Source organism: Euprymna scolopes, chromosome 8, assembly GCF_053919585.1.
Source record: "Euprymna scolopes isolate OS-2025 chromosome 8, ASM5391958v1, whole genome shotgun sequence".
Classification (NCBI taxonomy): domain Eukaryota; kingdom Metazoa; phylum Mollusca; class Cephalopoda; order Sepiida; family Sepiolidae; genus Euprymna; species Euprymna scolopes.
The window spans coordinates 119,159,106-119,184,226 of NC_136489.1; the positions used below are offsets into that span (position 1 = coordinate 119,159,106).

Here is a 25,121-nt window from a genome sequence, read left to right on the forward strand (position 1 = left end):
GACACACACATTTTCACTTTTGTAGATATAATAGATAGATTATGCTAGATATATTTCCGTATGTATGAATACCCTTTATAACAAATTTAAAATCTGTAGATAAAAAATTTGTTGAATATATAGGTTAAGAATTGTTCTCTCTCTCTCTCTCTACCTCACACACACCCACACACACAAACATTCTGACTTTTATAGATATAATAGATAGATTATGCTAGATATATTCCATATGTCTGAATACCCTATATACAAATTTTCTAATCTGTAGATAAAAAATTTGTTGAATATTTTCAACCCTTATCCTCGAGTGGCGTCTGGGCCTTGATAAGTAGTAATGCGTATTTAGCAAAATATAAATATATATATATATAACAAATTTACTGAATTTCCATTACTAACGATTACTGTATTGTCCAATTGACTACTGCGCTTTTCAACCCTTATCCTCGAGTGGCCTCTGGGCCTTGAGAAGTAGTAATTACTAACTATTACTATATTGACCAATGGACTACTGCACTTTTTAACCCTTATCCTCGGGTGGCCTCTGGGCCTTATTGTCCAATTGACTACTGTGGACTTTTTAACTCTTATGCTCGAGTGGCCTCTGGGCCTTGATAAGTGGAAATGACCAAGTAACAAAAAATAGGTATATAACAAATTTACTGAATTTCCATTACTAACGATTACTATATTGTCCAATTGACTACTGTGCACTTTTCAATCCTTATCCTCGAGTGGCCTCTGGGCCTTGATAAATGGTAATGCGTATGTAACAAAATATACATATATATAACAAATTTACTGAATTTCCATTACTAACGATTACTATATTGTCCAATTGACTACTGCACTTTTAAACGCTTATCCTCGAGTGGCCTCTGGGCCTTGATAAGTGGTAATACCATCGAGTGGCCTCTGGGCCTTAATAAGTGGTTGTGCCTAAGTAACAAAAAATAGGTATATTACAAATATCCCGCATTTCCATTACAACCGACTACTACGGTGCACTTTTCAATCCTTATCCTCGAGTGGCCTGTGGGCTTTGATAAGTGGTAATGCGTATTTAACAAAATATTAATATATATATAACAAATTTACTGAATTTCCATTACTAACAATTACTATATTTTGTCCAATTGACTACTGCACTTTTCAACACTTATCCTCTAGTGGCCTCTGGGCCTTGATAAGTGGTAATGCCTATCTAAACAAAATATAAATATATATATAACAAATTTCCCGACTTTCCATTACTAACGATTACTATGTTGTCCAATTAACTACTGCCATTTTCAACCCTTATCCTCGGGTGGCCTCTGGGCCTTATTGTCCAATTGACTACTGTGCACATTTAACTCTTATCCTCGAGATGTATCTGGGCCTTGATAATTGGAAATGCCTAAGTAACAAAAAAATAGATATATAACAAATTTCCCAAATTTGACTACTGTGCACTTTTCAACTCTTATCCTCGAGTGGCCTCTGGGCCTTGATAAGTGGTCATATATATTTTTTACAAAATAAAAAAAAAGGTTGGAGTCGCTGAATAACTCATCCTCCCGTTAAAGCGGTTCCATCCTCTTTCCCCAATTTGACTACTGTGCACTTTTCAACTCTCGTCCTCGAGTGGACTATGGGCCTTGATAAGTGGTAATACATATTTTATGAAAAATATATATATATATATATATATATATATATATATATAACAAAATAGGTTGGAGTTGCTGAATAACTCATCCTCCTGTTAAAGCGGTTCCATCCTCTTTCCCAAATTTGACTACTGTGGACTTTTTAACTCTCATCCTCGAGTGGCCTATGGGCCTTGATAAGTGGTAATACATATTTTTTTATAAATATATATATATATATACCAAAACAGGTGTGAGTCGCTGAATAATTCATCCTTCTATTAAAGCGATTAAATCCTCTTTCCCAAATTTGACTACTGTGCACTTTTAAACTCTCATCCTCGTGTGGCCTATGGGCCTTGATAAGTGGTAATATATAGTTTGTACAAAATATATATATATATATATATATATATATATATATATAACAAAATAGGTTGGAGTCGCTGAATCACTCATCCTCCCGTTAAAGCGGTTCCATCCTCTTTCCCGAATTTGACTAATGTGCACTTTTCAACTCTTATCCTCGAGTAGCCTATGGGCCTTGATAAGTGGTAATATATTTTTGTTATAAATATATATATATATATATATATATATATATATAAAAAATAGGTTGGAGTCGCTGAATAACTCATCCTCCCGTTAAAGCGGTTCCATCCTCTTTCCCGAATTTTACTACTATGCACTTTTCAACTCTCATCCTCGAGTGGCCTATTGTCCTTGATAAGTGGTAATATATATTTTTTAATAAAAGTATATATATATATATATATAAAAAAATAGGTTGGAGTTGCTGAATAACTCATCCTCCCGTTAAAGCGGTTCCATCCTCTTTACCGTATTTTTTATACAGTGCACTATTCAACTCTCATCCTCGAGTGGCCTATTGTCCTTGATAAGTGGTAATATATATTTTTTAATAAATATAGATATAAATATATATATAAAAAAACAGGTTGGAGTCGCTGAATAACTCATCCTCCCGTGAAAGCGGTTCCATCCTCTTTCCCGAATTTGACTACTGTGCACTTTTCAACTCTAATCCTCGAGTGTCCTATGGGCCTTGATAAGTAGTAATATATATTTTTTACAAAAATATATACATACATATATATAACAAAATAGGTTGGAGTCACTGAATAATTCATCCTCCTCTTAAAGCGGTTCCATCATCTTTGCCGAATTTGACTACTGTGCACTTTTAAACTCTCATCCTCGTGTGGCCTATGGGCCTTGATAAGTGGTAATATATATTTAAAAATAAATATAGATATAAATATATATATACCAAAATAGGTTGGAGTCGCTGAATAACTCATCCTCCCGTTAAAGCGGTTCCATCCTCTTTCCCAGATTTGACTGCTGTGCACTTTTCAACTCTAATCCTCGAGTGTCCTATGGGCCTTGATAAGTAGTAATATATATTTTTTACAAAAATATATACATACATATATGTAACAAAATAGGTTGGAGTCACTGAATAATTCATCCTCCTCTTAAAGCGGTTCCGTCATCTTTGCCGAATTTGACTACTGTGCACTTTTAAACTTTCATCCTCGAGTGGCCTATAGGCCTTGATAAGTGGTAATAGTTTGTACAATAGTTTGTACAATATATATATCTATATATATATATTACAAAATAGGTAAGAGAGAGAGAAGAGGGTGAGAGAGAGAGAAGAGAAAGAGGTAGAGAGAGAAGAGGGTGAGAGAGAGCAGAGAAGAGGGTGAGAGAGAGCAGAGAAAGAGGGTGAGAGAGAAAGAGGGTGAGAGAAGTGAAAGAGGTAGAGAGAGAAGAGGGTAAGAGAGAAAGAGGGTGAGAGAGAGAAGAGGGTGAGAGAGAGAGAGGTAGTGAGAGAGAGAGATAAGAGAAAGAGGTAGAGAGAGAGAGAAGAGGGTAAGACAGAGAGAGAGAGAGGGGTAGTGAGAGAGAGAGATAAGAGAAAGAGGTAGAGAGAGAGAGAGAAGAGGGTGAGGGAGAAAGAAGAGGGTGAGAGAGAGCAGAGGGAGAGAGAGAGAAGAGAAATAGGTAGAGAGAGAGAGATGAAGGTGAGAGAGAGCAGGGAAAGAGGGTGATAGAGAAGAGAAAGAGGTAGAGAGAGAGAGAGAGAAGGGTGAGAGAGAGCAGAAAAAGAGGGTGAGAGAGAGAGAAAGAGGGTCAGAGAGAGAGAGAAGAGAAAAAGGTGTACACAGAGAGTGAGAGAGAGAAGAGGGTAAGAGAGAGAGAGAAGAGGTTGAGAGAGAGAGAGAGATAAGAGAAAGAGGTAGAGAGAGAGAAGCGGGTGAGAGAGAGAAGAGGGTGCGAGAGAGAAGAGAAAGAGGTAGAGAGAGAGAAGCGGGTGAGAGAGAGAGAAGAGGGTGCGAGAGAGAAGAGAAAAAGGTAGAGAGAGAGAAGAGGGTGAGAGAGAGAGAAAGAGGATGAGAGAGAGAAGAGAAAGAGAGAGAGAGAAGAGGGTGATAGAGAAAGAGAGTGAGAGAGAGAAGAGAAAGAGAGAGAGAGAGAGAGAAAGAGGGTGAGAGAAGAGGGTAAATGTGCATCTTTTTTTATAGTAGGTAATGCTTGGGAGACTGTGCACATTGCCTCCTCCCCCCTCCCCCCTATAAACGCGGTTCCATTCATAAGAAAACAAACTCGTATAAAAGTAATTTTCGTGTATTTAAGCGGCCTTATACTGATAGCCACCCCTCCCCCTTCCAGTTTAACAGAGTTAGGAGGTAAAAACAAAATGGCTAAAGCCTTGTTTACATGGTAAACTATAGCAAAGAGCATAGTCATCTTTCTTCGCCGGTAAAAAACTTCAAGCAAAAATAAAAACATTTTCCCTACGTCAATTTTTATGTAATTTTGGGATTCTTCTTTTTGAAGTGCGATAAATCCGTTGGTAATAACGGTTCGACTCTTAAACTAATATTTAACTGTGTTATAGTATCAATGATACTCCTCGCAGGCAGCTTTAATGTACGTCAGAGGCTCAGCGTAGCCGACATTTTACTGAGCTGACGTCACGTCACGTGACAGCTAATGAATAATGTTAAAATGACAGGTTTTTTGGGGGGCCCCCCTGGGAGAAAAATGATCAGTTAACCCCCTTCTAGTTGTCCGTTTGACGTGAAATTTCGATATTTGTCATCCGGGTGATCAAGGTGCAATATGCTACCTAATTTGTCAACTTTGGTTGTGTCTGTCAAAAGTTTTAGCGTTACAAACAAACATACATACATACATACATACACACCGATTTTTGCCTTTTATATATATAGACTAGCAGGGCTACCCGGCGTTGCTCGGGACCGTATAAACAATGAAAAAACAAAAGCAGATATTGAACATATGTTTTATTCTTAGGGGAGAGGAATCTTTCATCTCTATGTATTATTTGTTTTATCTACCCCCGGACTGGTATTGTTCATGTTTTATCCCTAGCATAGGTAATTTACAGCATGTATATGAAATTGTTTTACCTTAGGGAGAAGAGAACAGGTAATATACAACATAATGTGTCTATATTACATCCCTGGCAACGCCTAGAAACCAGCTAGAACATGTATTTCAGTCAATGTTTATTACATCCTGGGCTATGCCGGGAAACCAGCTAATCTCTATTTAGTGACTTGACCACCAAAATACCTCCCTAAGTGTGTCCTTTCTTTTGAACTTATTAGATATAGGTATCTAGAAATGTGTGTGAAATTTTGTTGAATGCATTGTTCACTATGATTTTCTTATTGTTCTACACAATATCAACTGCAGCGAAATAAAACAGTAAACTTAGTGTAGTGTTAGAATAAAGAGCAAAGGAAAAAATTAGAATCATATTCTGTAATTGCAAATCTAAATTTGCTAGCGTGTACCAGTATTTGCCAGGTTGTGGAAATTTGGAATTTATAACGCATGTAGTGGCCTTTTCCTAGATACCTATTGCTAAAAATTATACTTTCATTTTGTTAGAAAAATCTCTCTTCGGATGCCCTGCATCATCCAAAATAAAAACAAATATTTTTATAATTGTTTCAGTACATTGCTACACATTGTGAAATTTGTTGACGTTTGTAAAAAAAAAATCATGAATGTGCTTATATTCCAAAAAAGAAAATATCAGTGCACAGTATTGAAAGTGTTCGAGATTCAAAAGTCTGTAACATTTCTACTAACTTCATAAGATGTCATGTGAGAAACTGAATTGAATATCCAGACATTATCTGAAGCGTTTTTATTTTGGTATAACGTATGTGTTTACAGTGAACCGTAACTTTTAATAAACAGCTTGGTATGCAATGACATAGGCTAAGAATCTTAGACAAAATATATATAAATTGGAAAAATGTGTGAACAAATGAAAAAAAAAAATGATCCGCTCCACTTGATGACATCAAGCACAGTAATATTTTAGTGAAGAAAATATGAAATTGATGTTCAGTGATTAGTTTGGATGAATGAGAAAATGTAATTGTTTGATGCATAAAAAATAACTCATTTGCTGTATTTGATATTAAGCAGCAAAATATAGTGATTTGAATATTAAGGAAAACATCAAATCAGATTATGTAAAAAAAAAAGATGAAATTAGAAAATATATATTTTCTGTTTATGAGTTTTGCCAATCAAAATTTTGTGGCAGAAATTGGGTGATTACCATGCAATTTTATTTTGATAAAATTCTTAAATTATTTCAATGTTTATTATAATTTCTTAGTAGTGACTTGTTATCATCAAAATCCGCCCCAAAGAGTGTCCTTTCTTTTATTAGGTATCAGAATAGGTATCCAGATTTCTACTTCTATACAAATGTGATATTTCGGATCTGTAGATAAACAATTTGTTGCATATATAAGCTGAGAATTGTTCTCTCTCATTCTCTCTCTCACACACCCACACATTCTCACTTTTATAGATATAATAGATAAATTATGCTAGATATATTTCCATATACTGAATAATCTATATACAAATTTTCAAATCTGTAGATAAAAAATTTGTTGAGTATATAGGTTGAGAATTGTTCTCTCTCTCTCTCTCTCTCCTCTCACACATGCTCACTTTTATAGATATAATAGATAGATTATGCTAGATATATTTCCATATGTCTGAATACACTATATAAAAATTTTCTAATCTGTAGATAAAAATTTGTTGAATATAAAGGGTGAGAATTGTTCTTACTCTCTCTCTCTCTCTCACACACAGACATATTCTCACTTTTATAGACATAATAGATAGATTATGCTAGATATATTTCCATATGTCTGAATACCTTATATACCAATTTTCAAATCTGTAGATAAAAAATTTGTTGAATATATAGGTTGAGAATTGTTCTCTCGCTCTGTCTCTCTCTCTCTTGCTACCTCACACACACACACACGCAAACATTCTCACTTTTATAGATATAATAGATAGATTATGCTAGATATATTTCCATATGTCTGAATACCCTATATACAAATTATCTAATCTGTAGATAAAAAATTTGTTGAGTATATAGGTTGAGAATTGCTCTCTCTCTCACAGACACACACATTTTCACTTTTGTAGATATAATAGATAGATTATGCTAGATATATTTCCATATGTATGAATACCCTTTATAACAAATTTAAAATCTGTAGATAAAAAATTTGTTGAATATATAGGTTAAGAATTGTTCTCTCTCTCTCTCTCTCTACCTCACACACACCCACACACACAAACATTCTGACTTTTATAGATATAATAGATAGATTATGCTAGATATATTCCATATGTCTGGATACCCTATATACAAATTTTCTAATCTGTAGATAAAAAATTTGTTGAATATTTTCAACCCTTATCCTCGAGTGGCGTCTGGGCCTTGATAAGTAGTAATGCGTATTTAGCAAAATATAAATATATATATATATAACAAATTTACTGAATTTCCATTACTAACGATTACTGTATTGTCCAATTGACTACTGCGCTTTTCAACCCTTATCCTCGAGTGGCCTCTGGGCCTTGAGAAGTAGTAATTACTAACGATTACTATATTGACCAATTGACTACTGCACTTTTTAACCCTTATCCTCGGGTGGCCTCTGGGCCTTATTGTCCAATTGACTACTGTGGACTTTTTAACTCTTATGCTCGAGTGGCCTCTGGGCCTTGATAAGTGGAAATGACTAAGTAACAAAAAATAGGTATATAACAAATTTACTGAATTTCCATTACTAACGATTACTATATTGTCCAATTGACTACTGTGCACTTTTCAATCCTTATCCTCGAGTGGCCTCTGGGCCTTGATAAATGGTAATGCGTATGTAACAAAATATACATATATATAACAAATTTACTGAATTTCCATTACTAACGATTACTATATTGTCCAATTGACTACTGCACTTTTAAACGCTTATCCTCGAGTGGCCTCTGGGCCTTGATAAGTGGTAATACCATCGAGTGGCCTCTGGGCCTTAATAAGTGGTTGTGCCTAAGTAACAAAAAATAGGTATATTACAAATATCCCGCATTTCCATTACAACCGACTACTACGGTGCACTTTTCAATCCTTATCCTCGAGTGGCCTGTGGGCTTTGATAAGTGGTAATGCGTATTTAACAAAATATTAATATATATATAACAAATTTACTGAATTTCCATTACTAACAATTACTATATTTTGTCCAATTGACTACTGCACTTTTCAACACTTATCCTCTAGTGGCCTCTGGGCCTTGATAAGTGGTAATGCCTATATAAACAAAATATAAATATATATATAACAAATTTCCCGACTTTCCATTACTAAGTATTACTATGTTGTCCAATTAACTACTGCCATTTTCAACCCTTATCCTCGGGTGGCCTCTGGGCCTTATTGTCCAATTGACTACTGTGCACATTTAACTCTTATCCTCGAGATGTATCTGGGCCTTGATAAGTGGAAATGCCTAAGTAACAAAAAAATAGATATATAACAAATTTCCCGAATTTGACTACTGTGCACTTTTCAACTCTTATCCTCGAGTGGCCTCTGGGCCTTGATATGTGGTCATATATATTTTTTACAAAATAACAAAATAGGTTGGAGTCGCTGAATAACTCATCCTCCCGTTAAAGCGGTTCCATCCTCTTTCCCCAATTTGACTACTGTGCACTTTTCAACTCTCGTCCTCGACTGGACTATGGGCCTTGATAAGTGGTAATACATATTTTATGAAAAATATATCTATATATATATATATATATATATATATATATATAACAAAATAGGTTGGAGTTGCTGAATAACTCATCCTCCTGTTAAAGCGGTTCCATCCTCTTTCCCAAATTTGACTACTGTGGACTTTTTAACTCTCATCCTCGAGTGGCCTATGGGCCTTGATAAGTGGTAATACATATTTTTTTATAAATATATATATATATATACCAAAACAGGTGTGAGTCGCTGAATAATTCATCCTCCTATTAAAGCGATTAAATCCTCTTTCCCAAATTTGACTACTGTGCACTTTTAAACTCTCATCCTCGTGTGGCCTCTGGGCCTTGATAAGTGGTAATATATAGTTTGTACAAAAAAAAAAAATATATATATATATATATATATATATATATATATATATATATATATATATATATATAACAAAATAGGTTGGAGTGGCTGAATAACTCATCCTCCCGTTAAAGAGGTTCCATCCTCTTTCCCGAATTTGACTACTGTCCACTTTTCAACTCTCATCCTCGAGTAGCCTATGGGCCTTGATAAGTGGTAATATATATTTTTTAGTAAATATAGATATAAATATATATATAACAAAATAGGTTGGAGTCGCTGAATAACTCATCGCTGTGCACTTTTAAACTCTCATCCTCGAGTGGCCTATAGGCCTTGATAAGTGGTAATATATAGTTTGTACAATATATATATATATATATATATATATATATATTACAAAATAGGTTGGTGTCGCTGAATAACTCATGCTCCCGTTAAAGTTGTTCCATCCTCTTTCCCAAATTTGACTACTGTGACCTTTTGAACTGTCATCCTCGAGTTGCCTATTGACCTTGATAAGTGCTAATATAGAGAGAAGAGAAACGGGGTGAGAGAGAGAGAAGATAAAGAGGGCGAGAGAGAGACAGAAGAGAATGAGGGGAGAGAGAGAGAGAAGAGAAAGACGGTGTGAGAGAGAGAAGAGAAAGGGGGTGAGAGAGAGAGAAGAGAAAGAGGTAGACAGGGAGAGAGAAGAGGGTAAGAGTGAGTTGAGAATGAGGGTGAAAGAGAGAGAGAGAAGAGAAAGAGGGTGAGAGAGAGAGAAAAGAAAGACGGCGAGAGAGAGAGAAAAGAGAAGAGAAGAGAAAAAGGGTAAGAGAGAGAGAAGAGGGTGAGAGAGAGAAGAGAAAGAGGTAGAGAGAGAAGAGGGTGAGAGAGAGCAGAGAAGAGGGTGAGAGAGAGCAGAGAAAGAGGGTGAGAGAGAAAGAGGGTGAGAGAAGTGAAAGAGGTAGAGAGAGAAGAGGGTAAGAGAGAAAGAGGGTGAGAGAGAGAAGAGGGTGAGAGAGAGATAGGTAGTGAGAGAGAGAGATAAGAGAAAGAGGTAGAGAGAGAGAGAAGAGGGTAAGACAGAGAGAGAGAGAGGGGTAGTGAGAGAGAGAGATAAGAGAAAGAGGTAGAGAGAGAGAGAGAGAGAAGAGGGTGAGGGAGAAAGAAGAGGGTGAGAGAGAGCAGAGGGAGAGAGAGAGAGAAGAGAAATAGGTAGAGAGAGAGAGATGAAGGTGAGAGAGAGCAGGGAAAGAGGGTGATAGAGAAGAGAAAGAGGTAGAGAGAGAGAGAGAGAAGGGTGAGAGAGAGCAGAAAAAGAGGGTGAGAGAGAGAGAAAGAGGGTCAGAGAGAGAGAGAAGAGAAAAAGGTGTACACAGAGAGTGAGAGAGAGAAGAGGGTAAGAGAGAGAGAGAGAAGAGGTTGAGAGAGAGAGAGAGATAAGAGAAAGAGGTAGAGAGAGAGAAGCGGGTGAGAGAGAGAGAAGAGGGTGCGAGAGAGAAGAGAAAGAGGTAGAGAGAGAGAAGCGGGTGAGAGAGAGAGAAGAGGGTGCGAGAGAGAAGAGAAAAAGGTAGAGAGAGAGAAGAGGGTGAGAGAGAGAGAAAGAGGATGAGAGAGAGAAGAGAAAGAGAGAGAGAGAAGAGGGTGATAGAGAAAGAGAGTGAGAGAGAGAAGAGAAAGAGAGAGAGAGAGAAAGAGGGTGAGAGAAGAGGGTAAATGTGCATCTTTTTTTATAGTAGGTAATGCTTGGGAGACTGTGCACATTGCCTCCTCCCCCCTCCCCCCTACAAAAGCGGTTCCATTCATAAGAAAACAAACTCGTATAAAAGTAATTTTCGTGTATTTAAGCGGCCTCATACTGATAGCCACCCCCCCTTCCAGAGAGAGAGAAATATGGTGATAGAGAGAGTTAGGAAAGGTGTAGAGATAGAAGAGAGTGAGAGAGAGAGAGAAAGACGGCGAGAGAGAGAGAGAAAGACGGCGAGAGAGAGAGAGAAAGACGGCGAGAGAGAGAGAGAGAGAGAGAGAGAGAAGGGAAAGAGGGTGAGAGAGAGAGTAGATAAAGAGGGTGAGAGAGAGAAAGAGAAGAGAAAAAGGTCTAGAGAGAGAGAGAGAAGAGAGTGAGAGAGAGAGAGAGAGAGAAATATGGTGAGTCGAGTTGATCCTCTCTCTCTCTCACTCTCTTCTCTCTCTCTCTCTCTCTAGACCTTTTTCTCTTCTCTTTCTCTCTCTCACCCTCTTTATCTACTCTCTCTCTCACCCTCTTTCCCTTCTCTCTCTCTCTCTCTCTCTCGCCGTCTTTAGAGAGAAGAGAAACAGGGCGAGAGAGAGAGAGAAGATAAGAGAAGGGAAAGAGGGTGAGAGAGAGAGTAGATAAAGAGGGTGAGAGTGAGAAAGAGAAGAGAAAGAGGTCTAGAGAGAGAGAGAGAGAAGAGAGTGAGAGAGAGAGAGAAATATGGTGATAGAGAGTTAGGAAAGGTGTAGAGATAGAAGAGAGTGAGAGAGAGAGAGAAAGACGGCGAGAGAGAGAGAGAGAGAGAGAGAGAGAAAGACGGCGAAAGAGAGAGAGAGAGAGAGAGAAAGACGGCGAGAGAGAGAGAGAGAAAGTGGAAAATGTGCAAGCGACCTAAGTTTCGTTTACATAAGCGGCCTGATACTGATACCCCCCCCTCCCCCTTCAAGTTAACAGAGTTAGAATGTATAAACAAAATGGCTAATCTTTGTTTACATGTAAATTACAAAGAGCAAAGTCATCTTCGCCGGCAAAAAACTTCGAGCAAAAATAAAAACATTTTCCCTACGTCAATTTTCGTGTAATTTTGGTTTTTTTTTTATTTTTGGAGTGCGATAATTACGTTGGTAATAACGGTTCGAGTCGAAAACTAATATTTAACTGTGTTATAGTATCAATTTCTCCTCCGAAGGCAGTTTTAACGTACCTCAGCTGCAGCCGACATTTTACTGAGCTGACGTCACGTCACGTGACACTTAATGAATAACGTTATAATGACAGGATTTTTGGGGCCCCCCCCTGGGAGAAAAATGATAAGTTCACCCCCTTGTAATTGTCCGTTTGACGTGAAATTTTGATATTTGTCATGCGGGTGATCAAGGTGCAATATGATACATAATTTGTCAACTTTGGTTGTGTCTGTCAAAAGTTTGAGCTGACGTCACGTCACGTGACACGTATTGAATAACGTTAAAATGACAGGTTTTTTGGGGGGCCCCCCTAGGAGAAAAACGATCAGTTGACCCCTTTCTACTGGTCCGTTTGACGTGAAATTTCGATATTTGTCATCCGGGTGATCAAGGTGCAATATGATACCAAATTTGTCAACTCTGGTTCCGTCTTTCAAAAGTTTTAGCGTTACAAACAAACATACATACATACATACATACACACCGATTTTTGCCTTTTATATATATAGATGATAGGTTATGAAAAGGAAGGGTTGTAAAGAGATAGCTTCGAATATCAAAACCAAAGCAAAATATGATGAAAGTAAAAATAAAATAGATAAACCCCATAATTTATTATACCATACCTGTTCACACTGAAACACTTATCACAATATTCTGTGGATCTATATTAAAAAAGCTTGTTAAATTTTGTGACATATTTCCATTCTATGGAGGTCAGGCGCGAACGAACACCCCATAATTTTATTATACCATATTTCTTCAAATTGAAACATAATTATCAAAGTATACTTACGCAGAGAGATATGAAAAGTCTTTATTAAAGCCTATTTCCATTATATGGAGGCTAGGCGCGAACGCAGACCCCACAATTTTATTATATCATCCCTATTTAAGTTAAAACATACTTATCAAAGTATTATTATGTACATCTCTGTCAAAAACACTTGTAAACGTTTTTTTTTTTTAATTTTTAATTTTTTTATTTCCATACTTTGTGGACCAGGCGCGAACGCAGACCTCACAATTTTAATGAACCCCCGTTCTATCAGATCAAGCATGCCCATTCCTGTGTCTCGATATATTTTCTATTATTATATATAATCAGTTTTTTAAAATAGTCAACCATATTGGAGCCTATTCGTGACCAGACACACACACACACACACACACACACACACACACACACACACACACACAGGCATTCAGCTTTATATATATATATATATATATATATATATATATATATATATATATATATATATATATATATATATATATATTCACAGGCATCTCGTCTTCCTCAGCATGGAGCTAAATTGATGATCTCTGACTTTTTGCCGTTTCTCTGGAGACCATTGCTGTTTAATCCATCTTGCTTTCTCGAATTCTCGAACTCAACTCATTAAACTTAACTCGGCTTATTCAAACCGTCCGATCCCCATTCGGATACTTCCGGTGCAAACTGATCGGTCAACACAGTGTTTACCTATCATCCTTCCATGAATTAAGATCTAAGAATATAAAAAATATTTATGCGATTTAAAAAGAAATATATTTTGAATCAGTTTTATTGAAAACATACTTAATCCAGTTCAGCATACATGTTTTTTATACTGATATTATAACAGAAAGTAGTAGGATTTATACTTTTCTTTAAATTTAAGAGTAAAATGTATTTATGCTGTTTAAAATGAAAAAAAAAATGTGAAAAGAAAATGTATTGCTTGACAAAACCTGGTAGTTACTTATATAAGTTTTAAATGGTTTCTGTATTTGTTGCTCTAATCCAAGCCCTGTATGCGTATGCATCGTTATAATACAAAGGTGAATTTGCTGAACTCATTTTATTCAATAATGAAAGAAAGGAATTTTTAAAAATGGCTGTCATAAAATTGGGAACCATAACATATCACGACATACGTAGATATAGATGGCTCTTGCACTAAAGTCACGTGACTCGCTGGTGTCACGGAATTAAGTTTGGAAATACGACCGGAAGTTCTTTCCTTTGTATCGAATTGCAGAGAGAAAATACAGAAAAAAAAAAAAGTACAAAAGTAACTGCATTTTCTTTTCCTAAAAACGAGTAATTGTTAAAAGAGATTTTCTTACCGGGGAAATACAGCATCAGTAAGAGATATTTATAATTTTAAAAGCTTATCTATATATTAATACGATAGTGTGTGTGTGTGTGTGTGTGTGTGTGTGTGTGTGTGTGTGTGTGTGTGTGTGTGTGTGTGTGTGTGTGTGTGTGTGTGTTATTTTCTGTGTCACGCTTTCCGGCAAATTTCATTGCTTGAAATTTAATTCTGGAATAGACATTAATTTCGGAATACACATTTACGAACGCTCCAGGTGGCATTCGATTAGCGTGATAACAGAATGGATCGAAAATTGACTCTTATAGTAATATATACGAAATCTGCATGAATTAAAATATTATATGTAGGCATATTTTACGACCAGGCTATGCCGGGCGTCCCTGCTAGCTTAGATGTATTCTTTTGCAGTTTTAACAAAAGAACTACAATAATATCCGGGTATCTCCATTTACGTTGAACATCCACAAAATGCCAACATCAATATATTACATATGAAAAACTCCACTATGGAATTTCCACAGACCCCGCTAATCTATATAATAATACGATAGCGTGTGTGTTATTTTCACGCCTACATCTGAGTCGTTTAATTGTTATGTTTTCTATCTCTTGTCATGAATAATTTTACCAAGAATTCTTCATAAATTTTGGTTTCGGTTTCGATTATGGCTGAAGGAACTCAAGTTTTATATATATATATATATATATATATATATATATATATATATATATATATTCATAACTTTTTATTTCGGTTTCGATTCAAGCTAATGCACTAAAGTCATATTGATATTTTTTTTTATTTTTGAAATCGCAACTTTATAATATATAAAAATCGGTAGAAAATTAACTCTATAATAATATATACGAAATCTGCAATAATTAAAATATATTTAAGCGGACTTTACGGCTGGGCTTTACTGGTCGTTCGTGCATAACTACTTTTGCAGTTTTAACAAAAGAGCTACAATAATATCAGAGCGTCTCCATTTAAGCTGAACATCTATAGAATGCCAACGTCAATATATTACATATGAATAAGTCCCCTGTGGAATTTTCACAGGTACCGCTAGTTTATTATTAAAATTTTAAATTCAATAAAGTACCAAACGATATGTGCTTTTATTCTTTCAAATAATATTCATTTATTTTAAAGAATAATTCTTTAAATGATTTTCCTTATTATAATGGTGAAATATTTTTTCTATTATAAGTGTATTCATTGTTTTTATGCTTCAGGGCAATATGCCTTGATTGCTATGAACAAAAGTAAAAAGAAAAAAAAAAGGTTTTAGTTCAAACCAAAACTTTTTTTCACGCGTCCCTGGTGTATCAAAGAACACTTTGGTCTGATCATTTTAATGTATGCTTATTAACAACTAACTGTTCTTTTACACAAATAATATAAATTCTTTCATTATCATGGGTTTTTATTTAAACCATGTTTTTGTAAAAAGAAAAGAAAAATAAATAAATAAATAAATAAATAAATAAATAAATAAATAAAAACCAATCTCGCGGAAGTACACGTGATAAGCGTGTAGAAATGAAAGCTATGCCGGAAAAATAAACTAGCTGTTTTTACAAATAAGTATGGACTAGCTATAAAAAAAAAATGGTAAAACTTGCGGAGAATGCTCTGTTTTACGGTTGTTTTAAAAATGGAGCGGAAATTTAAATTTCGTTCCGTTTTAAATTCGGTACATTTTTATATTACGTCCAACTCGTTGTTCGTTCACATTCGACATGCCAACTTTTATAGGTTTTCGGGTATGCTGACAAGGTTAGGGGTGTCTATTCCGAAAGCCGTTCTTAACATGGAGAGGTTGGGGTGTCTATTCTGAAAGCCGTTCTTAACATGGTGAGGTTGGGTGTTTATTCGTTGTAAACGTACCCGAAAACCTATAAAAGTCGATCGACATTTCCCATGTGAACGGTGAGGTGAACTTACGTAAAATTTTATCTTTATATATAAAAAATTCTTTCATTTATATATATATATATATATATATATATATATATATATATATATATATATATATAAAGTCACAGATTAGAGATACAGTGACCTATCCTATCAGATATTACATTGAGTTAATACTTTCAGCATGATTCTAGCTAAAAAGGTAAAGCTCAATATTTAAAAAATAGAGCACTATATAAGTTTAATGATTAAAGTTAAATTCTGTAAATCAAAATATATACAAATCTGGATCACTACTCCTCCGACCTGGCAGTAATATCCCGGAAAATATTGAACTCATTCTGATAATGGACTGCCCAGGTTGTATGGACTCCTTTTTTCTATGACTCTTGTTCACCATTCAAATAACATTTTCAATGTATGTGTTGAAAAGTAAAATACTTGTTTATTCATAGTTGAACATTTTGCTAATTGCATTTCATTTCTTCTGATGATATAAGCCATTATTGAACATCCGTGGATTAAGGAAATAAACATAATTTTTCTCCATATATTCCTTGTTTCAAACAATAAATTTTCAACTTCAATATATGTCTTTATATTTTGATTTACAGAATTTAACTTTAATCGTTAAACTTAAAACGGAACGACATTTAAATTCCCGTTCTATTTTTACAACAACCGTAAAACAGCGCATACTCCGCAAGTTTTACCAAAATAATAATCTATAACCCATGTTCATAAAGATGACGACTACTTTTTTTCAGTAGTTTTCATTTCGCCGTTTTGATGTAACTTCCTATGACTATTTTTTCGGTACATATGCAGAGAAGGCACCGTGCTGGAATTATGTTTTTATTTGAAATCTATTCTTAACATGGGAGGGGAGGGTGTTTGGTAACATATATATATATATATATATATATATATATATATATATATATATATATATAAACCCGACAAGCTACTAAGTCTCATCCCTTTACAGTGGAGATCCCTAGGTGCAAGAAAGCCTTTTACTCCAATAGTTTCTTCCCCAGAACTGCGGGTCTTTGGAACTCCCTTCCGGGATTCTGCTTTCCCAACTGCAATGATATGCAGAAGTTCAAGTGTAATGTTAACAAACATCTTTCTACTCTTCTCCCTTCATAATGACCCCGCTAATTAATTCCCTAATAGTAGCCCCCTGCTTCAAAGTGGCACTGTGCCTTGTTTGGGGTGAAAATTGAATTAAAAAAAATAAATAAATAAATAAAATATATATATATATATATATATATATATATATATATATATATATATATATATACTGGTGGGACATGTGGAAATTCAACGGGGGGACTCGTTCATATGTAATATATTGATGTTGGCATTCTGTAGAAGTTCAGCATAAATGGAGACACTTTGATATTATCGTAGCTCTTTTTATTAAATGGCAAAAGTAGCAGGGATGCCCGGTCGTAAAGTACGCTTAAATATGATATTTTAATTCTTACAGATTTCATATATATTATTATAGAGTTAATGTTATATCGATTTTTATATATTATAAAGTTGCGATTTCAAAAATAAAAAAAAATATATCTATATGACTTGGGTGAATCAGCTTGAATCAAAACCGAAGTCAAACTTATGAAAAAAAAATATGTATATGCATATAACTTGAGTTCTTTCAGCTATAATCGAAACCGAAAACAAAACTTATGAAATTATTTATAAAAATATCCTATTTTGATGAAATTTACATTTCAGTTTCTTGCAACTAAATTAGGAGATGACAATAAAACCAAACTAATTAATATGACGTTATAAGCATAGTGGCAAAGTACATAGTATTGAGCCCCATTCAAATCTCGGGCAACATCGGGTGTTCCTGTCATAAAATAAAAGGAAATGAACAAAGAATTTCTTGTAAAAATATTTTGAATGTAAAATTTATTGTATTTTTTTTCTTTTTCAGAGAAACCATGTATTTGCTTGGGTTTCATCTCAGCCCCATGGGAATCGTCGTTAGTTTAATGATTGGTTTTCTGTTGATTTTTATGAGATTGAAGTCCAAAAAATATAACCTTCCTCCTGGACCTTGGCCATTTCCGATTGTTGGAAACCTACCGTGTGAGTATGAATTTCTCCACTTATTTGGTGGGAAATTTCACTGAAATATTTTTTTCAAACATCAATAATACAAACGGAGTCATATACTATTTCTATTCTTGTTGCTATGTCACTAATATGGGCGCTGGAGGTAAACGTTTTACCTGATTTGCGATCATCCGGCTGAGAATCAAAAACACGAACAAGGAGGCTATTTTATCAGCAGGTTGTATAATACCGGTGCTGACTGCTGCTGCTGTATTGCCATTTGGTGAAGTGAGTCTGGGACCTGCAGTAGTTCCTTGTGGAGCCTCTTGATGTCATATTAGTGGAAACTGCTACGGCTTTTCTTTCTTCAATGGTCTTCAAAGAAAATCTTTCTTCTTTCCTCGTGCCCTTCTCTGTTTCTCTCTGTCCCTGTCTGTCTGTCTGTCTTTTTCTCTCTCTCTCTCTTTCTCTCTCTCTCTCCCTCTCTCTCTCTCTCTCTCTCTCTCTGTTCTGCTATTAACAACTCTGCTGACTTCTCAACTATGACAAATTTTCCAACCTCAACATGACAAGTCACAATACACAGTATAAACGCAAACCCAGCCTCTCAACTTCCAACATAGACTCCCTCTCCTTCTCTAACATCAGCGATCTATGTTCCAACCTTCCAGGGTTTGAAATCTAATTAAGTTATTGTTCCTGTGTGAAACTAGCATTGACCTGTCTATTTCTGTAGATGATTTCACAATGAAAGGATTATTGAACATAACATCCAAAACCTATCGTTACAGGCATGAAATATATGCCTACATAAGAGATGACTTTTCATGTGTCAAGGGAATCTCCAAAGAAGACCCTAAATTCTCCCATATGTACTTCCGAATAGAATTTACTCACAGCATCGCATTCATAAATGCCCTATCATTTCTACAATAAAAGAGTTACTGTCTTTGAGAGTATCTCTGAGAAAATTGACCATATACTGTCTGCTCATCCCTCCACTAACATTCGCATCTATGGAGATCTCAACGTTCATAATGTTGAATGAGTAATCCACTCAAACAAGACAGATGGTGAAGGGGGTGTTATGATTTCTTCCTTGCTTATGATCTAACACAGATAGTTGACATACCCACTTACATACTCGATGCTGATGGACAATTAACAGAACTTCTTTGTCTTTTTCTGGCAACTTGCACTAAACTGTGCTCATTCACTCTGCTGAGATCTTCCGATCACTCAGCAGTCTCAATTAAGATAAAAAAAAAAACAATGTGCTTCTAATGTCCCTCTCCTTCACACAGTGTATTAATACTCGATGGCTGACTGAAACAGTCAAAGATCTAAGAAATGCCCATGTTTTCCATGTTTGAAAAGAATGTGTCCTCTATCACATCCGACTTAACTGATTTGTTAACTATTATAGTATAGAGAACTTTATACTATTCAAGAAATTCCAAAAGAAACTAAACGTTTGCATGCCAAAACTTCGATTATTTCAATTGCTTTCAATTGCTTTTGATTACTTTCAATTGCTTTTGATTACTTTCAATTGCTTTTGATTACTTTCAATTGCTTTTGATTACTTTCAATTGCTTTTGATTACTTTCAATTGCTTTTGATTACTTTTAATTGCTTTTGATTACTTTCAATTGCTTTTGATTACTTTCAATTGCTTTTGATTACTTTCAATTGCTTTTGATTACTTTCAATTGCTTTTGATTACTTTCAATTGCTTTTGATTACTTTTAATTGCTTTTGATTACTTTTAATTGCTTTTGATTACTTTCAATTGCTTTTGATTACTTTTAATTGCTTTTGATTACTTTCAATTGCTTTTGATTACTTTCAATTGCTTTTGATTACTTTCAATTGCTTTTGATTACTTTCAATTGCTTTTGATTACTTTTAATTGCTTTTGATTACTTTTAATTGCTTTTGATTACTTTCAATTGCTTTTGATTACTTTTAATTGCTTTTGATTACTTTCAATTGCTTTTGATTACTTTCAATTGCTTTTGATTACTTTCAATTGCTTTTGATTACTTTCAATTGCTTTTGATTAGTTTTAATTGCTTTTGATTACTTTCAATTGCTTTTGATTACTTTCAATTGCTTTTGATTACTTTTAATTGCTTTTGATTACTTTCAATTGCTTTTGATTACTTTCAATTGCTTTTGATTACTTTCAATTGCTTTTGATTACTTTCAATTGCTTTTGATTACTTTTAATTGCTTTTGATTACTTTTAATTGCTTTTGATTACTTTCAATTGCTTTTGATTACTTTTAATTGCTTTTGATTACTTTTAATTGCTTTTGATTACTTTCAATTGCTTTTGATTACTTTTAATTGCTTTTGATTACTTTCAATTGCTTTTGATTACTTTTAATTGCTTTTGATTACTTTTAATTGCTTTTGATTACTTTTACTTGCTTTTGATTACTTTTAATTGCTTTTGATTACTTTTACTTGCTTTTGATTACTTTCAATTGCTTTTGATTACTTTTACTTGCTTTTGATTACTTTCAATTGCTTTCAATTGCTTTTAATTGTTTTCGATTGCTTTTGATTACTTTCAATTGCTTTTAATTGTTTTCGATTGCTTTTAATTGCTTTCAATTGCTTTTGATTATTTTCAATTGCTTTCAATTGCTTTTAATTGTTTTCGATTGCTTTTAATTGCTTTCGATTGCTTTTGATTATTTTCGATTGCTTTCAATTGCTTTTAATTGCTTTCGATCGATTTAATTGCTTTCGATTGCTTTTAATTAATTTCAATCGCTTTTCATTGCTTTCGATTGCTTTATATTGCTTTTAATTGCTTTCGATTGCTTTATATTGTTTTTAATTGCTTTCGATTGCTTTATATTGCTTTTAATTGCTTTAGATTGCTTTCCATTGCTTTACATCTTTTTAAACGAAAACCAATTTTAGGACTGCTAGCAATCACTGCAAAATGGTTGTAGAAAGCGTGAGAGAGTAATATGCCTAATCTGTTAAGTCTAAAATAGCTGAGCAGAGGACTGGCTCCCATAATTTTTGGTGAATAACAAACAAGGTCCTGTACAGATGCATGATCTTTATTACATCATCAATGAATCTGGAGTAATTTTATCAGCATTTGACAAAGCCAAACTTTTTGTGAAGAACTTTGCACCAAACTCCATCCTTTGTGATCAAGGTTGCCTACTCCTCTGAATTTCCTTCTAAAACCGAAAATACTCTGAGCAACATCCATAAATTTGTCCAAGATGTTGCCAAACTTATCAAAAACATTGACGCCAGCGAAGTAACTGACCCTGATAACGTTCCAATCACAGTGATTAAAAAGCTGCAATCAGAACTAGCTCCCATTCTTACAAAGCTGTTCAAATATGCTTAAAGGCGAAATGCTTCCCAACACCTTGAAAAACTTCATCAGTCAGCTCAGTATTTAAAATTAGTGGAGACGGGTCTTTTGCATCTCAGAACAGCTCAATCAGCCTCTTGTGTATCATGAGTAAGTTGCTTGAATCCGTGAGAACATAGGGAACAGCACGTGTAAAGAATGATTTAAAATTGACTGTAGCTAAGAAGCTAAGAAGCTAAGAGGCTAAGCGCCCCATCCTTAGCAAACTCCTTAGCAAAAACAGTCTACTCAGTGACAAGTAATATAGATTTCGTCCTGCAAGATCAGAAACTGATGTGCTGACTGTAGTATCACACGGGATCGATAACCTTTGTTTCTAGATCAATGACTCTTGAGATATCAAAGGCCTTTGATAGAGTTTGGTATAAAGGTATGCATCACAAGCTATGTAATATGCAGAAATGTCCTCTCAATCATCAAATTCTTTCTCTCTGATAGTAGTCATTGATGGGTAGGTTCAAAGCTAATAATATCAATGCTGACATGCCTCAAAGAGCATTTCTGGGCTCAACCCTCTTCCTGATCTTCATCAATGATCTCCTAAATCACATTCTAAGATCATTTGCTAACATTTATGCAGACAGCACAGCTATCTATGGCAACACTTGGAAGAGCATTAATGACTAAGATCTTTATGATTCTCTCTATTTTTACCTTGAGCACGTGATACAATGAGGTGACTGGTTATTTTTAATGCATCTAAAGCTTCTCTATTTTCATTACCAATGCAATGATATCTACTTGGTATAAATTAAAATGGAAAAAAAAAATTAATGTCTTAAGGAAGCTCCCTGTTTTGATAAGCTTCTGAGAGTGACTTTCATTCTTCATCTGAAATAGAAAACTTAAATGAAATTCGTTGCCAAGATCGATGGAAAAATAGTTGGATCATTCTACCACTCCAAAAGATATATCAATCCAGAAATAATCCTCTACCTACATAAGAGCTAAATATGTCCTACGATGGAGTACTGTTGCCACATCTGAAGAGGCGTGACTCAGAATACTTTTCTCTGCCTTGATGTCTTTTTGTATTTCCTACTACCTTTTCTCAACTCTATCAGGAAATTCTTTGAACAATGGTTGTAGTTAGACGAGTGTTTGTTGGTTACAATAATTATCCAAACTCCAGAAACAACTCTTCAAAGAGTGCTGTAATAAACACTGACGAATTTCCAATACTAATGACCAAAATCTGACTTGCTGTCTATTTTTAATCTATCCTTTAAAAGTCAGTTGGTCTCTAGGCATGGAAATTTGTTCCAACTATAAAAATCTACCATCATGAACACAAATTCTTTTTTCTGTGTGGTACAGCATAACGGTACTCATTACACTCACGTTACATTTTATTGTCGAAGGCCTGAACGTAATTCAGGAATCACACACACACACACACACACACACACACACACACATCACAGATACAGGTAGAGAGAGAGAGAGAGAGAGACAGAGACAGAGACAGAGACAGAGACAGAGACAGAAAGAGATACAGATAGAGAGACACATATACAGAGAGAGAAACAGATAGAGAGAGGGAGCGGGGAGAGAGAGCTTTGACCTCATCATCTATGGTTATGTTTAAATGTCATTATTTCAAAGTTCTAAACGTTATGCTTTCACCATGACCTACTCGATTAAAATGTTTATTTCTTTTTTCTACATCTCCTTTTCCTTCTGACATCATACCTTCGCGCCTCGCTAATGCAGGTAATTCTTTATTTTTATTTATTTATTTATTATTTATTTATTTTTTTTGCCTCGAACCGGTAACGCTGCTATTTACATTTCTTTAAAAGGGTTTACTTACTTTTTATAATTTTTTATTTCCGGAGGCTTCGCACGGAGATTTACTATTATTAAATGTTTCCCTTTTTATTTTTCCACACAAATACGTCATAATGCAAAATACTATTGCAGTTTAAAGTTATTTGTGCATACTTTAATCTATTATAACTATTATTGAATGTTTTGTTTTTAATTTTTTACGCAAATAGTTCACATAGCTAAATAAATTGTTTGTAATTATTACATACCTTACATTTCGGGCTAATTTCTTGCCAACCACACCTACACGCACAGTTGGGCTACAACAAAAACACCAACCGCCGGTTAACGGGCACCGCCAGTTAACGGATCCTGCTAGTATAAAATATACTGTGTTGCATGTCGTTGTTCACCATGTTTGTGCCAGTAGCCATTCCAGCCAGAAAACCAGTATCAAGAAGTTGTGGACAGCCCAACCAAAGAGGTATGTCTCCATATAATTTTCCAAAGAGTTACAGACGGGAGCTGGTTAAAAAAAAACAAAAAAAAACAAGAAACTCTCCCCTCCCTCCCCTTAAGAAACTATTGCTATTACGACTAGAGATGGCCAACAATTAAGAAGAAGAAGAAGAAGAAGAAGAAGAAGAAGAAGAAGAAGAAGTAGTAGAAGAAGAAGAAGAAGAAGAAGAAGAAGAAGAAGAAGAAGAAGTCCAACAGATTAAGCTATGTTTTACTGTTCTAAGAAACCGTTTGTTAAAATCAGCTAGACTTGGAGTCGTTTGCATGATGAGACAAGTGGCTAGTTTATAACACCGGTGAAGCAGAAGAGTCCCAGTGGCAACAAGGTAACTCCTCGTTGACAAACGTTTAATACCAAATTGGTGCTGTTCACGGGTTCCTTCTTTATATTATCACATTGGTTGCTGTTCCCAGGACGTTTCTTTACCAAAGTTAACCTTCTCCAGGCACACCACGGGTCACCCACATATTGTCAGATCTGCAAAAAACAGCTGTCCTACACGTGAAGCATCTAATAAGTTTTGAACTGGTAACTGTTCGTTTTTACAGTACATGTGAAAAAATGCAATAATTGCAGAAAGCTAAGGTAACAATTACGTGCTTCCAAGATATCGTCTTGGATGATGACAATATATTCATCTTTCTTCACTTCCCGGCATGGCTACTTTATGTCAAAATCAGACCAACAAAGTCTTACGTAGTCTGTTGCTGGTAGGGCCTTGTTTTCTATCAGCCTGAGATATAGTCCTGTGTAGTTCAAGGAGGTCCACATTCCTAGACTTTACCTTCTTGCTCTTTGATAAGAGATTACTTTATTGCTAATCATCTCAGGCAGTGCTTCTACTGTTATATAATTGATGGTTATGTTGGATAGCCATTACATTAGCTAGTGTTAATCTTGACAAGGTTCGAACTAAGTGCAGAATGAAGTGACACGAACTTTGGGAAATAAATCAGTTTCCACGAAAAATAAAAGGAAGAGACGACCTGAAGGTTAGATATGAGGCAATAAGTCAAAAAGAATAAAAATTAAAAAAATAACAAAAGCGTCAATCGACATGACACATAACGTCACGAATATCGAGGGGATAGAGAAAAGAAAGTTTCAGTTGAGTCTGGCTATGGAAAATTCAAAAGCACCCTTATTTTTAATGTGTAACCATGGTGTCCAAAAATTTTTTTTCTCAGACATGTCTTCTTTTTTAATGACACCGGAACTTGTCATGCTCTATGTTCATCATGGTTATTCAATTTTAAC

At 34.9% G+C, this 25,121-nt stretch overlaps 1 protein-coding gene across 2 annotated transcripts in view; it reads left to right on the forward strand.

The window, feature by feature from the left end:
- The window catches only part of LOC145283743 (cytochrome P450 2B1-like), a 369,384-nt gene that overhangs the window by 279,752 nt on the left and 64,511 nt on the right, over positions 1-25,121 (forward strand). For both annotated transcript variants that reach the window (XM_080132805.1, XM_080132807.1), the window contains exon 3: positions 18,041-18,195. In XM_080132805.1, coding sequence (XP_079988931.1) covers positions 18,041-18,195 — 155 coding nt within the window. The remainder of the gene's footprint in view (positions 1-18,040; positions 18,196-25,121) is intronic.